The sequence below is a fragment of the Elephas maximus genome, chromosome 15 (assembly GCF_024166365.1).
Source record: "Elephas maximus indicus isolate mEleMax1 chromosome 15, mEleMax1 primary haplotype, whole genome shotgun sequence".
Taxonomy (NCBI): Eukaryota; Metazoa; Chordata; class Mammalia; order Proboscidea; family Elephantidae; genus Elephas; species Elephas maximus.
Genome location: NC_064833.1, coordinates 45,232,322 through 45,251,531, shown reverse-complemented (window position 1 = coordinate 45,251,531; position 19,210 = coordinate 45,232,322). Strand labels below are relative to the sequence as shown.

The following is a 19,210-nucleotide window of genomic DNA, read 5'->3' as shown; positions in this document are numbered from 1 at the left end:
AGTGAGGACCAGCTGTGTTGTTTCTTGGGCTAATTTCATGTCCTTGGTAGGGTGCTGCCTGCCAACCTCCTTTGTGAGAATGACAACTCTTAGTGCAGGCATACTACAACACCTGCATCCCTGTAAATCCAGGGTCAAGAACACAGGATGAGTTTCCAGGACCTTATAATTAATTGACGAGAGAAAAAGAGAGGCCCATAAAGTAAGTGGAAAGTTATTTTGTTTCTTTTTTGTCAGCCAAGTTTAGCCCCACTGAAGGCAGAGACCAATTGCTGCCTCCCAGAGAAACTGAGAGCTGATGCCAGTTTGATCTAGCTCAGGAGGCTGAAACATTCTGCCCTAAAGGCTGGTGTGATGGAATAGACCTTCCCATTGCTCACCATATTATGAAAAAACATTAAAGCAACAATTTTTATTACTTGCCCTGGAGCTAGAGCTTTAAAATGTACTTTCTTCTCCTCCCACCCTCCCTAAACCACTTAACTTTTAAAAACAACAACCCATTCATGTGTTTGCTACAGTCAGATTATTATTTCTCTCCCTTTTTCCCTGGGTCCTGTTTCTTTAGACAAGGAGTAGGACAGGTGTACTTCTCAGTCTCTGCAATTTTTCTTTAGTTACTATTTTATTAAGCAAATATTAATTTTAATAACCATTTACTGAGTGTGTACTATGTGTCAGGTAAAGATGAATGAGCTAATCAGTTTAAGTAGCCTATCTAGGAGAGTGACCCTTCCACAGATAATTGCACTACAGGGTGACGTGGAAATAGTAGCCGCTCATTCTCTTGGGACATGGCTGACGTTGGAGTTTAGGAAGACTTCACAGAGCAGGTGAATTTTGAACTGGGGTTTGAAGATGGAAGGCCAAGAGGAGGGAGAAAGGTATTCCAAGCAGGGGAAACTGCAGGGGCAGGGAAAAGGAGGTGAGAATGAAAGTGGCATTCCCAGGGAGAGATTGGGGCGGGGGGTGGTTCAGTGTGGCTGCAGTGGAGAGGTCTTGTGAGGTTGGGGTGAGATAGTGGCGGTCCTTAGATACCATGGAATTTAGACTTTATCATAGCCTATATAACATTTTCTGGAGTTTTGTAAGTTGAAATTGGTAGGTAGAAGAGTGATGTGATTGGCTTTTCTTTAGGAAATAGCTCCAGCAATAATGTGGTGAAGGAATTGGAGAGGGGAGAGCCAGGAAATCAGAAGAAAATAAGGAGGCTATTGTTCAAATGAAATAGGAAAACGGTCTAAACTAAGATAGGCTTTAGAGATATTTAGAAAGTAGAGAGGGCAGGATTTAATGACTGGCTGGATATGGGAAATAAGGTTGAAAATAATTTCGAGGTTTCAGAATTGCTTGACTTGGTGAATAGAGGTGCAATTAATGAGTATAATAAATATGAGATGAGAAAGAAGTTTTGGGAGAAAGACAGTGAGTAGAGGTAACTGTGGAATATCCAGGTGGAGATTCCCAGGATACAGCTTTGACTGTCGCTGTACTGTGATGCCAGGTAGTCGGTACCTCTCCCAAACATTACGACTGGTCCTCAGTCTAAAAAGACAATTCAATTTAACAACTTGCTTAAAAAGAAGAAAAAAGATAACAAAAGTACAACAACAACAACAAAAACAACACATTAGACTTGGATAATGACCATTGCATCATATTTCAGGCAAGACCTTAGAAGCCTAAATCTTACATAGTTTCCATTGAGGGAAAAAAGACTGGGGAGACCCAAACAATGAAGAGTTATTACAGGTCCCCTAAATAGAAAAACACAGACAGAAGGGGTTCAAAAGATCATCAAAGATAAGCAAATGGCAGGAGTATAGCAGAAAGCAGGGACTGTTAAAAGCAGAGTTATAGGCAGATTTGCAGTACAGAGAAGAAATTGGAACTGATATTCCAAATAACTGGACTTCTTTAATGGTAAGAATATCACAAGCTTTGATTTCTCATCTTATTCATTGTCAGGAACAGACAAGTAAAAAAAAAAAAAAAAAGGTCGTTAAAAGGTGTGGGGGCAGAGAAAACGGATTGATCTTATTTTGCAGAGAAAAGTGTTGGAAGACTTTGAACTGAGAGAAGAATAACAGGGAGAATAAGATAAAAATGAAAAGGATAATGATTTAGAGGAATTTTTTAGAACAGTTAACAAATTCTATGACAAATAGTTGGTAACAAAGAAAAAGGCAGGTGGATGCAGTGTTCTCTTAGAGCTGCGATACTAAGCTTCCTTGGGAAAAAAGTATGCTAGCATAGCGCCTTATATTTAAAAAGCTCTTGCTTTGCCTTGGAACTTGACCTTTTGCAAGGTGCCCCCCCACATCCCACCACGGTTTCACATTACATTAAAGTGGAACAGATGATATTTGAAGGCAATAGAGCCAAGATCTCTGTGGAGAGAGGCAGTGATGGAAAGGATTCTTAGCATCAACTTTGCTATGCGTAGTAGGAATGTTCACGAGGGGTTGACTAGAGAAAATGTGTGGACATCAAATGACACTTTGAATGCAACGGGAGAGTCTACAGTACAAAACAATCTTGTGATTAAATTTTCTATGAGGTATATAAATCCTATATAAAGTGAACAATCAGTCATTCCTTAATATGTTTTATGTGCCACCAAGTCAGTTCCAACTCATAGTGACTCTGTACGACAGAACGAAACACTGCCCAGTCCTGTGCCACCTTCACAATCGTTGTTATGCTTGAGCCCATTGTTGGAGCAACTGTGCCATTGTTGCAGCAACAGTATCGATCCATCTCGTCAAGGGCATTCCTCTTGTTTGTTGATGCTGTACTTTACTAAGCATGATGTACTTCTGCAGGAACTGGCGCCTCCTGATAACATGTCCATAGTTCGTGAGATGAAGTTTCACCATGCTCACTTCCAAGGAGCACTCTGGCTGTATTTCTTCCAAGATAGGCTTGTTCGTTCTTCTGGCAATCCATGGTGTATTCGATATTCTTTGCCAGCACCATAATTCAAAGGCATCAATTCTTCTTCGGTCTTCCTTATTCAATGTCCGGTTTTCTCATGCATATACCAAAACTAAACCCGTCTCCCTGGAGTCAGTTCCAACACACAGTGACCCTATAGAACAGAGCAGAACTGCCCAATGTTGTTTCCAAGGAGTGGCTGGTGGATGTGAACTGCTGACCTTTTGATTAGCAGCCATGCTGTTAACCACTGTGCTTCTAGGGCTCCAACTTATGAGGCAGTTGAAAATATCATGGTTTGGGTCATGCACACCTTAGTCCTCAAAATAACATCTTGCTTTTCAGCACTTTAAAGAGGTCTTTGGCAGCACATTTGCCCATTGGTTGATTTCTTGATTGCTACTTCCATGGGCATTGATTATAGATCGAAGTAAAATGAAACCCTTGACAATGCCAGTCTTTTCTCCGTTTATCATGAGATTGCTTATTGGCCCAGTTATAAGGATTTGTGTGTTGTTTATGTTGAGGCGTAATCCATATTGAAGGGTATAGTCTTTGATCTTCATCAGTAAGTGCTTTAAGTCCTCTTTGATTTTAGCAAGCAAGGTTAGGTCATCTGCACAGTTAAGGAGCCTTCCACCAATCCTGTTGCCACATGCTTCTTCATATAGTCCAGCTGCTTGGATTTATTTGCTCAGCATACAGATTGAATAAGTACAGTGAAAGAATACAACCCTAATGCATAACTTTCTTGACTGTAAACCATACATTATCCCCTTGTTATGTTCAAATGACTGCCTCTTGGTCTGTGTACAGGTTCTGCATGAGCACAATTAAGTGTTCTGGAATTCCCATTCTTCGCAATGTTACCCATAATTTGTCATGATCCACACAGTTGAATGCCTTTGTATAGTCAATAAAACACACGTAAACATCTTTCTGGTATTTTCCACTTTCAGCCAAGATCCATCTGACTTCAGCAATGATATGCCTCTTTCCACATCCTTTTCTAAATCAAGGTTGACTTTCTGGCAGTTCCTTGTCAATGTACAGCTGCAACCGCTTTTGAATGATCTTCAGCAAAATTTTACTTGTGTGTGATATTAATGATGTTCAATAATTTCTGCATTCTTTTGAATCACCTTTCTTTGGAATGAGAACAAATATGGATCTCTTCTAGTTGATTGGCCAAGTAGCTGTCTTTGAAATCTCTTGGCATAGACCAGTGAGCACCTCCACCATTGCATCCGTTTGTTAATTAAAACATTTCAGTTAGTATTTATAATTTCATTATAATACTTTACTTTCTCTTCTTTAGCTGCCCTTTGAAATCTCCTGTTCAGCTCTTTTACTTCATCATTTCTTCCTTTTGCTTTAGCTACTCTATATTCAAGAGCAAGTTTCAGAGTCTCATCTGACATCCATTTTGGTCTTTTCTTGCCTGTCCTTTTAATGACCTTTTGCTTTCTTCATGTGTTACATCCTTGATGTCATCCTACAGCTTGTCCGGTGTTTGGTCATTAGTGTTCAATGTGTCAGATCTATTCTTGAGATGGTAGCTAATTCAGGTGGGAGATACTCAAGGTTGTACTTTGGCTCCTGCAGACTTGTTTTAATTTTATTCAGGTTCATTTTGATCTTGCATATGAGGAACTGATGGTCTGTTCTGCAGTCTGTGCCTGGTCTTGTTCTGACTGATGATATTGAGCTTTTCCATCTTCTCTTTCCACAGATGTAGTTGATTTGATTCCTTTGTATTCCATCTGGCAGGTGCATGTGTATAGTTGTTGTTTATGTTGGTGAAAAAAGGTGTTTGCACTGAATAAGTTTTTGGTCTTGCAAAATTCTGTTATACGATCCCTGACATCACTTCTGTCACCAAGGCCATATTTTCCAAATGCTGATCCTTTTCTTTGTTTTTAACTTTTGCATTCTAATCACCAGTAATTATCAATACATCTTGATTGCATGTCTGATTGATTTCAGGCTGCAGAAATTGGTAAAAAAATCTTCAATTTCCTCACCTTTTGCATTAGTGGTTGGTGCGTAAATTTGGATAATAGTCGTATTAACTGGTCTTTGTTGTAGGTGTAGGGATGTTATCTTACTGCTGTCCTTCATATACAGTCTGAATAAATCAAGACTTTATTATATGTGAAGACTTTTATAACCATTCTTGGGTATTGAATATGAAGATGGGGATCTGGAGCTGGATTCCTTATGTATTGGAGGCCATTTGAAACATATTGAACGTAATGATTTGCTGTTAAATCCATCTAGCTACTTTTACACTTACAAATAGTGCATTGGTTGGGGTGAGGCACAGCTGGGAGATGGAGAGACAAGCCCAGCCTCAGTCTTTTGGTGGGACCCACAAGACGTGGTCATGAATGTAAATCCATCAATGTAGAGGGCTTGGGTGGGGAAACCAATCACTCTTAGGGTTTTTGAGTTTTACTTCAGGATTAAAATGAAACCAAGTGTTGTTCAAAGCAAAGAACATTATTACCAGATCCAGAGTTTTTTGTATTGACAAAAGATAAAATCTATAAGGAAGATAGGGTAGCCGTGACTATGGGTTGAACATTTAAAAATATACATCTTCAAAATCTATAAAACAAATGAATAGCTACAGGGTCTGCTTATGTACAACCAAACACCTCATGGGATTTGGTTTCTTGGTTTGGACATTTGGGTCATGGTTTCATGGGGCATCCCAGTTAATTGGCCAAGTGGTTCTGTTCTACCTCCTAGTTCCTTATGTAGTGCTTGGTGTCTTAAAAGCTTGCAAGTGCCACCCAACACACAACAGTTGGTCTCTATTTGCCTGGAGCAACAGAAGAAAAAGGAGAGTCAGGAATAGGGGAAGAAAATGAAATGTGTGGCAAATTGCCTCCATGAACAATTACCTCCTTTGCCATGAGACCAGAAGAACTGGATGGTACCCAGCTACTGTTACTGAAAATTTTAATGAAAGGTTTTATAGAAGAATCCTGATCAAAAGGGGGTAGAATGTACAAGGAATTTAAAATTCTCGTGGGATCTGAATTTTCTGGAGCCATGGAGACTGGATGAATGCCCAAAAGTATTGCTCTAAGATAATCTTTAAACATTAAACCAAAAATATCAAGGTCTTCATAAAATAGAATAGAATAGAAAAAATAAAATATAAAACCAGAACAATTCTTTAACTAGTAAAGAATGTCTGCGTTGAGTACTGTGAACACCTACTGCCATAGAGTCGATTCTGACTCATAGCAACCCTATAGGACAAAACAAAACTGTCATAGGGTTTCCAAGGCTGTACTCCTGTGGAGTGCCTAGTGGTTTCTATCATAGAGTAAGAATGCTCACTCTGTTAAAGTAAAAACAGAGATTTATTGAGGATAATACACTTGGCATATTGGAGAGACCCAGGTGAGTGAGGAATCTACCAAGTGCCCCAACATTCCTAGGGCGAGGCGTGCTTTTATAGTAAAGATGAGGAAGGTGAGTGAGTGATCGTCTCGTGGTTACAAAGTGGGTACATCATCGGCAATTCTGTTTTCAACTACCTTCTTCCTGGAATATTTTGAGTAAAGTCATTCTCCTACAACCACATTCCTGACCCCCACTTTTATTTACTGTTGTGTTAGGTGTCATCGAGTCAATTCAGACTCATAGTGACACTATGTACAACAGAACAAAACACCGCCAGGTCCTGCGCAATCCTTACAATAGTTGTTATGCTTGAGCCCATTGTTGCAGCCACTCTGTCAATCCACCTAGTTGAGTGGCTTCCTCTTTTTCACTGACCCTCTACTTTACCAAGCATGATGTCCCTCTCTAGGGATTGGTCCCTCCGGATAACATCTCCAAAGTATATTAGACGAAGTCTCTCCATCCTTGCTTCCAAGGAGCATTCTGGCTGTACTTCCATGACAGAATTGTTCATTCTTCTGGAAGTCTATGGTGTATTCAGTATTCTTTGCCAACATCATAATTGAAAGGCATCAATTCTTCTTTGGTCTTCCTTATTCATTGCCCCATTTTCACATGCATATGAAGTGATTGATAACATCATGGCTTGAGTCAGATGAACCTTAATCCTCACAATGACATCTTTGCTTTCTAATGATTTAAAGAGCTCTTTTGCAGCAGATTTGCCCGATAAAATACATCATTTAATTTCTTGACTGCTGCTCCCAGGGGCTTTGATTGTGGATCCAAGCAAAATGAAATCCTTGACAACTTCAATATTTTCTCTATCACCCTTATTTTTGAGGAGCCCTGGTGGTACAGTGGTTAAGAGCTCGGCTCTTAACCAAAAGGCCAACAGTTCAAATCCACCAACTGCTCTTTGGGAACCCTATGGGGCAGTTCTACTCTGTCCTACTGGGTCACTGTGAGTTGGAATCAACTCGAAGGCAATGAGTTCTTATCGCCTTTATTTAGTCCAAGCCCAAGCCCGTTCTTGACCCCTCCACCCTTATTCGCTAAGAGTGGCTTGGGGCAAGAGTGAGGCCGGTTAAAGAAGGTGAATGATAGGGGGCCTGAGTCTTCTGGTCCTACCCAGCTAGAGGCCCAAGGCCGTATGCATATGAATGGGAAGAAGTCAAGGTTACATTCTCAGTAATGCAGAAGCAGGAGCTTAGAACAAAATGGAGTTTTGATTCAGTCCTTATGTCAGCCATTTTATTATGCCAAGTGCCTCACTTTTAGAGGTTTGCTATCACAGTTCGAACCATTGACCTTTTGTCTTTGGTGTTGGCAAGTTTGATTATAATATGTTTTGGTGACTTCCTTTTAAGATCTACCTTATATGGAGCTTGATGAGCATCTTGGATAGATATCTTCTCATCTTTCATGGTATCAGGGAAGTTTTCTGCCAACAAATCTTCAACAATTCTCTCTGTATTTTCTGTTATCCCTCCATGTTCTGGTACTCCAATTACTCGTAGATTATTTCTCTTGATAGAATCCCACATGATTCTTAAGTTTCTTTATTTTTTTGAATTCTTTTATCTGATTTTTCTTCAAATATATTGGTGCCAAGTGCTTTATTTTCAAGGTCACTAATTCTGCCTTCCACTTGCTCAATTCTGTTCCTCTGACTTTCTATCGAGTTGTCTAATTCTGTAATTTTATTGTTAATCTTCTGAATTTCTGATTGTTGTCTCTCCATGGACTCTTGCAGCTTATTAAGTTTTTCCTTATGTTCTTGAATAACCTTTTTAATTTCTTCAGCTGTTTTATCTGTGTGTTCCTTGGCTTGTTCTATGTATTGCCTGATCGCCTTTCTGATGTCTTGAAGAGTTCTGTATATTAATCTTTTGTATTCTGCATCTGGTAATTCCAGGAAGGCACCTTCATCCAGAAGATCCTTTCATTCTCTGTGTTGAGAGCTTGTCGAAGCAATCATGGTCTGTTTCTTTATGTGGTTTGATATTGACTGTTGTCTCTGAGCCATCTATAAGTTATTATATTAGTTTATTTTATGTTTGCTTACTGTATCCTAGTTTCTTGCTTTGTTTTGTTTTGATTTGCCCAAATGGGTTGCTTGAGTGAGCTAGCTTGATTATTTTCGCCTTTGGAGCTCTGACGTCCTGTTACCAGATGGCTAGAGCTGTATCAGGTGTATGAGCTTATGAGTTCACTCACTTTTCTTGTGTGGATTCAGCTCAGGTGTCCAGGTAGCTGGTCATCAAGTGTGTGATACAGTCTCTGTTGTACAGTCTTAGAGGGGCACGAGTGTTTGGTGTAGGTACCGGTATCTGATTGCAGCAGAGAGTCATGCTCTGAACAAGGCAGGGGGCTGAGAACCATCCCCTGAGTGTCTCTGAGCAAAGGGCATCCCTGTTCCCTAGAGCATACAGGTAGGTGGGTTCTGCAGACGGGCACCCAATGCTTTTGGTTGTAGGGGCTGGGAGGTACCAGTTATCCCTGGACTCCTGTTGCGTGTGGGTGGGTGACCTGAATGGAGCCACCAGACCTTAGGCCCCTAATGTGAGTAGGTGAGGACCCTATTTAATGGGCAAAGCGGTGTGAGATATCAAACACCCGCCTCTCCACAGCACAGCTTAAACAGTTGTAGTCTGCCAGCGAGGACCTATTCTCCTGAAATAGGCCCACACAGGTCCATGCAGGGGGGGAAGGTATTCAAAGTCCACAGACCGCTTATGCCTAGACAGGAGCCACTTCTGTCCTGAGCTCCCCTGGTTAGTGGAGCTGGCAAATTATCTTTTCCCTGTGATGTGCATTTATTCCTTCTCCAAGGCTGGGAGCATGGCTCAGGGCACTCAAATGGGCCCATCTCAGGCCCATGGAAATCAACAGCCACTGAAGCCGCTTTGGGGGCGGGGGGTGCGGTAAAATATACGCAAGCACTTAGCTTTTGCTGAGAGCGCCGTTCTTCTCTGGTTCCAGACGTGTAAGTAGGCTGTGCAGCTGACTGCTTCTCCCTGAGGAAACTGCTGCCAAATGCTACTACTGGCCCACTGGAGCCACTCCTGGGAGTAATGCCTGAGGGCTCCCAGCGATTCAGGTCCGGCAACTCCTCTCTGCTTCTAAACCGCCTCTCTCTTCCCCTGCCGCTCAGTGCATTTGCTAACTTTGCCTTTGATGTTCAGGGCTCCTAGCTTGTAATAAATATAATCATTTCGCTTGATTTTTCGGGTCTTTGTTGTAAGAGGGAGTGTCTGTCTATTTTGCCATCTTAGCCCCACCTCTCCCCATCGACCCTTTGGTTAACAGCTGAGCTCTAAACCACTGTGCCACCAGGGCTCCTTATAAGGGTGGATAGGAATCTCTGAGTTATTTAGTGTTGCTATAACAAATACCACAAGTGAGTGGCTTTAACTAACAGAAATTTATTTTCTCACAGTTTAGGTGGCTAGAAGTCCAAATTCAGGGTGCCAGCTCTAAGTGAAAGCTCGTTCTCTCTGTCTGCTCTGGGGGAAGGCCCTTGTCTCTTTTCAGCTTCTATTCCTAGGTTCTTTGATGATCATGTGGCATGTATCTTTGTCTCTGTCTGTGCTTGCTTGCTTGCTTAATCTGCTCTTTTGTGTCTCAAGAGATTGATTTAAGACACAACCTATACTAATACTACCTCATTAGCAGAGCAGCAAACCCATTCCCAAATGGACTTACAACCACAGGTTAGGATTTATAACACATTTTTGGGGGATGGAATTTAATCCATAACAAGGTATATAGAAAGTTTTGATAACATAAAAATTTGATGTTAAATAGTGCAGTTGTTTATATTGAATATGTACGCACATATGGCCATGTGCATATATATATATACATATGCACATAAATGTACTTGTGAATATGTATGTGTATTATTTAATTATATATGTACATGTGAACATATGTGTATATACATCACACACTTGTACATTAATGAAAGATTGATTGTAAAAAAAGTCAAAGATTTTAGTGATTCCAGGACCCTTTTGCTCTTACTGGCCCAATGCCTCAGTCTTCTGGTTAATTCCATATATTCAGCTAGCTTTGCAATAGTTTTAAGTGATAAAAAAAAAAGGAAATTTTTGTTGTTTCATGAAGCTGTCAAGAGACTCATATAATTTATCTTCCACCTTCATATGCATATATCCTTTTATGCCTAGAGCATGATTTTGAAATTCTTTTCCATCATCAAAATAAATTGAATCTACTTAATGACTAATCTGAAGCTATATTTGTTACATTTGATTAAGTGTTCTAAATCACTAATGCCATGTGTGTTGAAAAACTTACTGTCCAAAACATCTGGTTGTTCTCTCATAGGATTTTTTTCCTTGGTTTTTCTTATCTGAAGCTTAAAGAAAACCAGGGGACTATAGGAAAGCTAGAAATTGAATAGCAGTATCACAAAACCCAATTAAGTTCACTTGAGAAGCAGATGGCAAATCGTGAAAATCAGCACTATTCTGACTTCATTTAATTGCCTACTCAGTCCAAATTTTAGAGTTTACAATTTAAACTGAACGCATACTAGCACACTATGTTCTCTGTAGTTCAGTGGTTAAGAACATGAGCTTTGACTCCAGCTTCCTGGGTTCAAATCTCAGCTCTGCCACTACCACCTCTGTGACCTTGGGCCAATTACAGAGCCTCTCTGTGACTCAATTTTTTCATCTGTAAAGTGGGGAAATAATTATAACTGCCTGTGGTAGGCAGAATAATGCCCCTCCTCCCCTCCCCCCCATGGTGTCCATGTCCTAGTCCTCAGAACCTGTAAATATGTTAGATTACATGGCAAAGGGAAATTAATGTTGCAGATGAAATTAAGATTGCTAATCATCTGCCCTTAAAATAGAGAAATTATCCTGTTTTATCTGGGTATGTCAATGTAATCACAAAAAATAAAAAAAAAACCCAAACCCGTTGCCTTCGAGTCGATTCTGACTTGTAGTGACCCTATATGTAATCACAAGGGCCCTTAAAAAATGGAAGAGGGAGGCAGAAGAAGGAGTCAGAGAGTCAGGGAGATGTGGCTATGAAAGAATGGTAGAGAGATGGAATGTTGCTGGCTTTGAAGATGGAGGAAGAGGAAATCAAGGAATGTGGGCAACCTCTAGAAGCTGCACGGGCGAGGAAACATGTTCTGCCCTGGAGCCTCCAGAATGGAATGCAGCCCTGCCAACACCTTGATTTTACCCAGTGAGTCCACTGTCAGACTTCTGACCTATAACACTGTAAGATAAATTTGTATTGCTTAAGCCACCAACTTTGTGGTAATTAGTTATAGCAGCAATAGAAACTAACATACTTCTCTGTAGAATTGTTGTAAGGCTAAGTGCTCAGTCAGTATTGTTGTTGTTAGGGGCAGTTGAGTCAGCCCTTGACTCATGATGACCCCGTGCACAGCTGTTGCCCGATTCTGTGCCATCCCCATGAGTGATTGCCGATCGGACTGTTATGATCCATAGGGCTTTCATGAGCTGATATTTTCAGAAGAGATTGCGAGGCTTTCTTCCTAGTCTGTCTTAGTCTTGAAGCTCTGCTGAAACCTGTTCAGCATCATAGCAACACGCAAGCCTCCACTGATAGACAGGTGGTGTCTTTGCATGAGGTGCACTGTCTAGGAATGGAACCCGGGTCCTCTGCATGGAAGGTGAGAATTCTACTACTGAACCAACACTGCCTTCCCGTCAATGTTAGGTGCTATTATTATTCATTGGTATTTTAGTTTCAGTTTTGCCCTTGCCCCTTTGCTCATAGTGGTTACCTAAAAGTGAGGGGACCCCTCCAAGACTGTGGCCCTAGGAGTTTATAACTCTCGTGGTAGTCCACACTCAGCCTCCAGCAGTTTTCCAAAATTACCGTGTAAGTGTTCCTACTAGTTTATGGCTCCAGGTAAGATCTCAGATTTGACTCTGGATTTGCCTCTTTCCAGATCTTGGGGTGGCAGTTTGCCCTGCAGCCTCAGTTGTCTGATGAGTCCAAGGCCAGTCATTGATTTTCAATTTGTTCAGGGTTTTTGTTGTTGCTGTAAAGACAGGAGAGATGACTTCCAAACTCTACATGCTGGAGCTAAAATTGGAAGTGAGGGCAATTCCTTTCCCCCTTGGCTTTAAGGATCTCCTGTTCACTGATGAGATCATCATCTCTACATTTGACTTCTTTCTGGTTTCTATTCTTTGGTTTCCAACTCATTCCAATTTCATTCCCAAATATGCTTTTTTTTTTTTGGTTTCTATTTTGGTCAATGGCATCTCAATCTATGGTATAGTAAGTGATGTGATGCGTTTGGAAGATGGGGTGCAAACCAGGCTTAAAACCTGGGAGGTTATCTTTAACTCTCTGCTTTCCCTCATCCTCCAAAATTAAGAAATGTCCAAGTGTTGTTTTGCTTACCTGTGATCACTTCTGAAATTTTCTTTTTTTCCCATCCTTCAGTCAGTCATTTGCCCTAGTTCTACTCCTTATTGTTTCTTGCCTCGCCCTGGCAAACCCAAAAACCCATTGCCATCGAGTGTGTTCCAACTCAAAGTGACCCAATAGGACAGAGCAGAACTGTCCCATAGGGTTTCCAAGGCTGTAAATCTTTATGGAATCATACTACCACATCTTTCTTCTGTATAACAGCTGGTGGGTTTTAACCACCGACTTTTCTGTTAGCAGCTGAGTGCTTTAACCACTGTGCCACCAGGGCTCCTTCTTGGCCTGGAAGAATCTTTTAAATCATTTCATTATCTACATTGCATTAAGAGTTGGGCCATAGGCTGGATCAGCTACTTCCCTTCTCAAAAGACCTGAATTTTGAGAAATTACCTGTAGAATAAAGTCTAAACACATAATATGACATTTAAGGTTAAGGATCTGGTATTAAAATATATTTTTAGGTGAATTTACCTACTATATCCCTCCATGTATTCTACGCTTTTGGTTGCACATCAGATCATCTGAGAAGCTTTTCAAAAATACTGATTCCTGAGTCCCATCCAGCTCCCGGGAGGTTCTGCATCGTTAGGTCTGAAATAGGGTGGGGATATGTTTGAGGTGTGTATGTGTGTGTGTTTAAACTTCTCCTTAATGCCTTACAACATCCCGGCTTCCCTAGACACTTTACCATTTCTGGAACATATTATAAATGTTCATACCTTTGCTCATGGAAATAGCCTTCTTGTCATACAAATATGGAAATTCATTCACCCTGCAAGGATGAGCTGAAGTACTGTCTTCTTTGTTGTTTCTTCCTTATTCTTTCCAGATTTAATCCTGCAGTATTTTATCATGACTTTATTATAAGTACTTATGGATTTATTTCCTTTTGCTTTGTATAATAGTTATTTGCCTTTCTCTTTCACTAGCTTCCTGAGGCCAAGGCTGACATACTGTTTATTTCTGTATATCTGAAGCAGTGTAGTCTCTCTGAACATAGTTGATAATTAATAACTGTAACATTAATAAATGAATAAACCCATTAATAAATGCTATTAATTTTCTTATGGCATTTTATACAGTGGAGACCAGCAGATTAAAAAAAAGCTTACCAAATGTAAAAAGATAGGCAACACTTTTATTTATGAATCTTTTCTTGAATTAAGTATCCTTAACATGAATCATGAGCAATGTTGTTACTGTACACTTCCAATTTAGGACTTTCTGCATTTTAAAATTTCTTTTGGAGACGTTATGTGATAATAAGAGAAGGACAAAGTGAGGGCATCATAATTTGTGATAATGGGCTCTTTCTCTGTGTTGCATTTTTCAAGGCAGAGTATTGATGGCCCAATTCTTAAAGATGACTGGATTCTCCAGTGTCCATCTGTAATATATCCTTGTTTACCCTCCGAATCAAGAACTATTTCCTTATATCTGATATATTAAGATGGACTTGTTTATTAGCTGAGCTAATAAGCTACATCCTCCTAGGTCGATGAGTAACAAAAATGACTCTTGAAATCATTAACCAAGGTCCAGTTTCTGAGCAGGGACCTGGGGCTTTCCAAAAGCTACTAAAACTTTCTAGAGATGGAGTAATCACCTCTCAAGTTGTTTCTCCAAAGGGTTTTCTGAACCAGGGCAGGCAGTAACAGAGATTGACAGGGGACAGACTGATGTCTACTCACGAGGGAAGAAGGATTGTACTTTGAAAACACATTTGAGCTTTTGGATGTGGAAATTTACAAGGCTCGGGGAAGCCTGAAACATCTTTCAAAGCTGAGCCCAGCAGAATAATGGGAGGCTGTGTGCTGGCTTGGCATGGGCGCCTGTCTGGCACAAACTACACTGTAAACAACTCCTCAGACATTTGCATCTGCATCCATGACATTAGATTCTCAAAATGTCCAATTAAACACTTGTCAATGGAAGAAATGTTTGTTTCCTCAGCTAACCGGGTGTCAGCTCTGGCCTGTCTGGTGGGCAAGTGCTTCAGCCTATACTGTTGCATGCTCTTCCTTTCTGGGTTCGATCTTGTCTCTCTTGTTCAGACAAAATTCCTCTTGAAAGCTACAGAGGCTGTGCTAAGCTGTGGACCATGGGATTAGGTTAGGTAGCTAAAGAAAAGTCTCCAGGCTGTGAGTGCTTTTGAAAACCAAGAAAATCTACTCAGAGTTTTAGTTTTTTTTTGCACAGTCCTCAACAGCTAAGTGTCTGGAAAATTACAAAAGTGACAGCAGCTGAGAAAAACAGCAAAGGGCAATGTTGGTATTTTTTTAAAACATACTTCGAAGGATTGAATTCATTTTTTCAACATTTTAACAAACATTTATTGAACAAGTATTAATAGTAGTGTTGTGTGTGTTCCCATCCTAGTTGACAAAGAAACAACCAATTATAAGTCCCTGATTGCAACAGTAATGATGATTTTGACAATTTTTAAAAGAATTGTGCTTTAAATGAAGATTTACAGAGCAATTTAGTTTCTCATTAAACAATTAAAACACATACTGTTTTGCGACATTGGTTGCCAACCCCATTACCAGCTTTCCTATCCCCTCCTGCCTTCTCGTCCTTGTCCCTGCGTTGGTGTGCCCATTTAGTTTCGTTTTGTCTTATGAGCCTGTCTAATCTTTGGCTGAAGGGTGAACCTCAAGAGTGACTTCAGTACTGAGTTAAAAGGGTGTCCGGGGCCATACTCTCGGGGTTTCTCCAGTCTCTGTCAGATCAGTAAGTCTGGTCTTTTTTTGTAAGTTAGAATTTTGTTCTACATTTTTCTCCAGCTCTGTCCGTGACCCTCTATTGTGATCCCTGTTAGAGCAGTCAATGGTGGTAGCCGGTACCATCTAGTCATGCTGGACTCGGTCTGGTGGAGGCTGTGGTAGTTGTGGTCCATTAGTCTTTTGGACTAATCTTTCTCTTGTGTCTTTGGGTTTCTTTATTCTCACTTGCTCCAGAAAGGGTAGGACCAGTGGAGTATCCTAGGTGGCCACTCACAAGCTTTTAAGACCCCAGATACTACTCACCAAAGTAGGATTGAGACAGTGAAATAGGACTAGGCTGGAGCAGAGCCAGGTCCTCCCCTCTCCCACCAACCCTCCACCCCGCCCCCGGCCCCGTGCTAAGAAAGACTGTATGGATAAAAGGGATAGAGAAATTTTGTGATGAGGATGGAGAAAGCCAAGGCATCTCATGGCCATAATATTGTTCCCTTGGTTATATAGAAGAGGAGAGATTTTACTGAGCATGAGGGGAGTAAGGGTGGAATTTGGGGCTTACGGAGAGTGGAAAAATTTTGTAGCAGCTGCTGTGGGGAATTTGATAGGGGTCAACTGAAGATAAATATAAGGGTTGCCCAGAAATGCAAGGACCCAGCCGAGGTCAGATAGCTTTAATGTATAGTGGAAACATTTGGCATGATTATTTAAATGTGGATGGTGGTATTCTGCACCCTGGAGCAAATACACAGAAATTCGAAATTAGTATTGAGGAATAGGCAAGGAGGTAAGGAAAAAAGGCAAAGACAGCCTAAGGTGCTAATGAAAACATTGTTTAAATCATTAACTACGAAGTATGGTTGCTAGCCAAGATTAATCTGAAATGGTGAGTTGGACAGGTAGAATTTCGGACAGACTGGAGGTGGGGAGGCCCTTCATTTATACAGCCAATATCAATCTAGCTGCTACTCTATGCCACACATGTGGTGAGTGATGGGGATACTAAACATGAAGGAAACACAATTCACTTTATCAGTTCAAAAGCGTTCATTAAGTTCCTGCTATATACTAGTCAGATGATCCCTATGACATTGATCTTTCCCTTGAAAAGTTTTAAGCCTAGTGACATAATTTGGATAATTTTAATTCAGATTGTGATAAACTTTGAAAGAGGTAAGTAAAAAAAAAAAAAAAAAAATTATAAAAGATGTTAGGAAATCATAGAGAGGACATTCAACACAACCTGTGGGAAGAAAGGGCCAGACCACAAAAAGTATCCTGGAAGAGATCTTGCCTGAGCTTTATAAAGAAGATTGAGTAGGAGAGTAGGGTAAAGAATGGCAAAAGGGGAAAGGAACACGCAGAACAAGGGGATTGATTTGGCCAGGGCATATAAAGAAAAATTTCAGAGAGAAGGTGATTATTGAAATGAGTTAGATATGATACTATTGCTAAGTGTGAGAGAGAAGGAAAACTGGAATTGAAGCAGTGAAAATTTTATTGGTAGGGAGAGAAGAAAGAAATATGAGGAGGATAGAATGATGAGATTTAGTGACTGACTGAATATGTGGAGGAATGAATAGATGATTTTGCATTTTTAGGCTGAGTGACAGGGATAGTTATGCTGTTAACTGAAAGAGCAAAACCCTGAGTTAGAGATTTGGGAAGGTGATGACTTTGAAGATGTTGAATCAAAACATTTGGTTGAAAGTGAATGTAATCCAACTGTTATGGATTGATTTGTGTCCCCCTAAACTACGTGTACTCATTCATCTCATAGCGACCCTATAGGACAGAGTAGAACTGCCCTATAGAGTTTCCAAGGAGCGTCTGGCGGACTCCACAGCAGTGGGTTTTTTTAAACTATGTGTTGTAAATTCTAACCCCTTTATCTGTGGTTATAATCCCATTTGGGAATGGGTTTTCTTTATCATGTTAATGAGGTAGTATTAGTGTAGGGTGTGTCTTAAAACAGTCTCTTGAGATATAAAAGAGCAGATTAAACAAGCAAGCATGGATGGAAGGGAAGATACACGCCATGTGATTGTCAAGGAACCTAAGAATAGAAGCTGAAAAGAGACAAGGACCTGCCCCCAGAGTGAATGGAGAAAGAGAGCCTTCCCTTAGAGCTAGCACCCTGATTTTGGACTTCTAGCTTCATAAACTGTGAGAAAACAAATTCCTGTTTGTTAAAGCTACCCACTTGTGGTATTTGTTATAGCAGCACTAGATAACTAAGGCACCAATTAAAATAAGATTAAAACAAATGAGGTACTTTGTAACTTTCATAATTGGAGAGTTCAAAGGTACAGCAGGCTTTAGGCTTTGCTGGATGCAGGGATCAAATGATGTGATATGGCTCTATTGCTATCCCTGTTATCTTCTTCTTGGCTCAGCTCGTACTGCATAGTTTCATTCTACAGACAGATCTCAGCATATGGTAGGCAAGATGGGTACCTAAAGCTCTAGATTTACATTTTAGCAGAACTTTTCTTTGCAACATCCAGGTATCAATACCAGGGAATATTATTGTGGTGGGCTTTACTTGAGTCATCCCATCTCTATAGTTTGGATGTAGGGTATGGGGTGAGGGATGATACTGTGATTGACAGCTAACTTAGACCGGGCTATGGGGCTCAGGGTGCAGCACCTTAAAGAAAAAGAAAGCAGGAGGTGGGAAAGTATGTTGGGAAGCCAAAAACTATAGCTACGATCGTCTATTACAGGTGCCTGGAGCCATCTTGGATGAGCTGACCAGGTTGCAGTTCAAATGTAGTTGTAGATGTTTAGACTCCAGTGAGGTTAAGGATTACTGTTTTAACAGCCCTTATTGCACAACATTCACTGCTTGTTGCCTGGCTTGATACCTTTCTTTTGTCCTGTGCTTCTACAAGCCTAGAGGATATAGTTCCTGAAACTCAGTGTTCAAAAACAAAATTATCGTTATTGTTTTCCAGTTCACTTGACTAGGTAGCAATGTTTTCCTCAGTGCCTACAATAGAAGCCCTAGCTTTCTCTTTTGACTCCTTTCCTCCCATCTCTATTAAGTCATCTATCTTCTTTTGAGATATCGCCCAGATTTACTTCTTCCTCACTCATATTCACTGCTGCCTTTTTAGTTAGGATCCTAACCACCTCTCTAGTCTCTTCTTTCCAGCCCATTTTTCTTAACATTGCCAGGTTTATATCACTGGGGAAAATCATGTTTCTTCTCTCAAAAAAATAGTTATTCGTAACATTACAGAGAGAGAGAGGATGGTGTGTACATAGCACAAGGGTGAGAGTCTAAAGACCTATATTCAAGTCACTTCAGGTTCCTCCTCTGCATTTCATCAGAGATATTTAGAGATAAATGAGATAATGCGTGTTCGAAAGCCCTTTGTAAACTGTGTTGTAGTTCAGATGATGGTGATTTCTTGATTTCTCATTCAATGACATCAATTCCAAACTTTAATGTTCAGCCTTATCTCTTATTGCTATGTGAATTCCTTTGTTCTCACACTTACGACAAATTTGTTTCTATCCTTGCATCTTTCTATATTATCCCCAATCCTGAAATGCCCTTGTTTTTGCTCTCGTCTTTGCCTAACTAAATCTTAACCATCCTTCCAAGCCTGCCAGAAGTCCTGTTTCTTTCATGAAGTGCCCTGTGATTACCCGGTCACTAATATTCTCTCCTT

General features: G+C 40.5%; 1 protein-coding gene across 3 annotated transcripts in view; it reads left to right on the top strand.

Moving 5' to 3' along the window:
* Positions 1 to 9,303: 9,303 nt before the first annotated feature.
* The window catches only part of CPQ (carboxypeptidase Q), a 534,503-nt gene continuing 524,596 nt past the window's right edge, over positions 9,304 to 19,210 (top strand). For 2 of the 3 annotated variants that reach the window (XM_049853888.1, XM_049853889.1), the window contains exon 1: positions 9,305 to 9,460. In XM_049853888.1, the coding sequence (XP_049709845.1) occupies positions 9,435 to 9,460 (26 nt within the window). In that variant the 5' untranslated portion in view covers positions 9,305 to 9,434. Of the gene's footprint in view, positions 9,461 to 19,210 lie in introns of all 3 variants that reach the window. The other variant, XM_049853887.1, reaches the window with a different exon arrangement.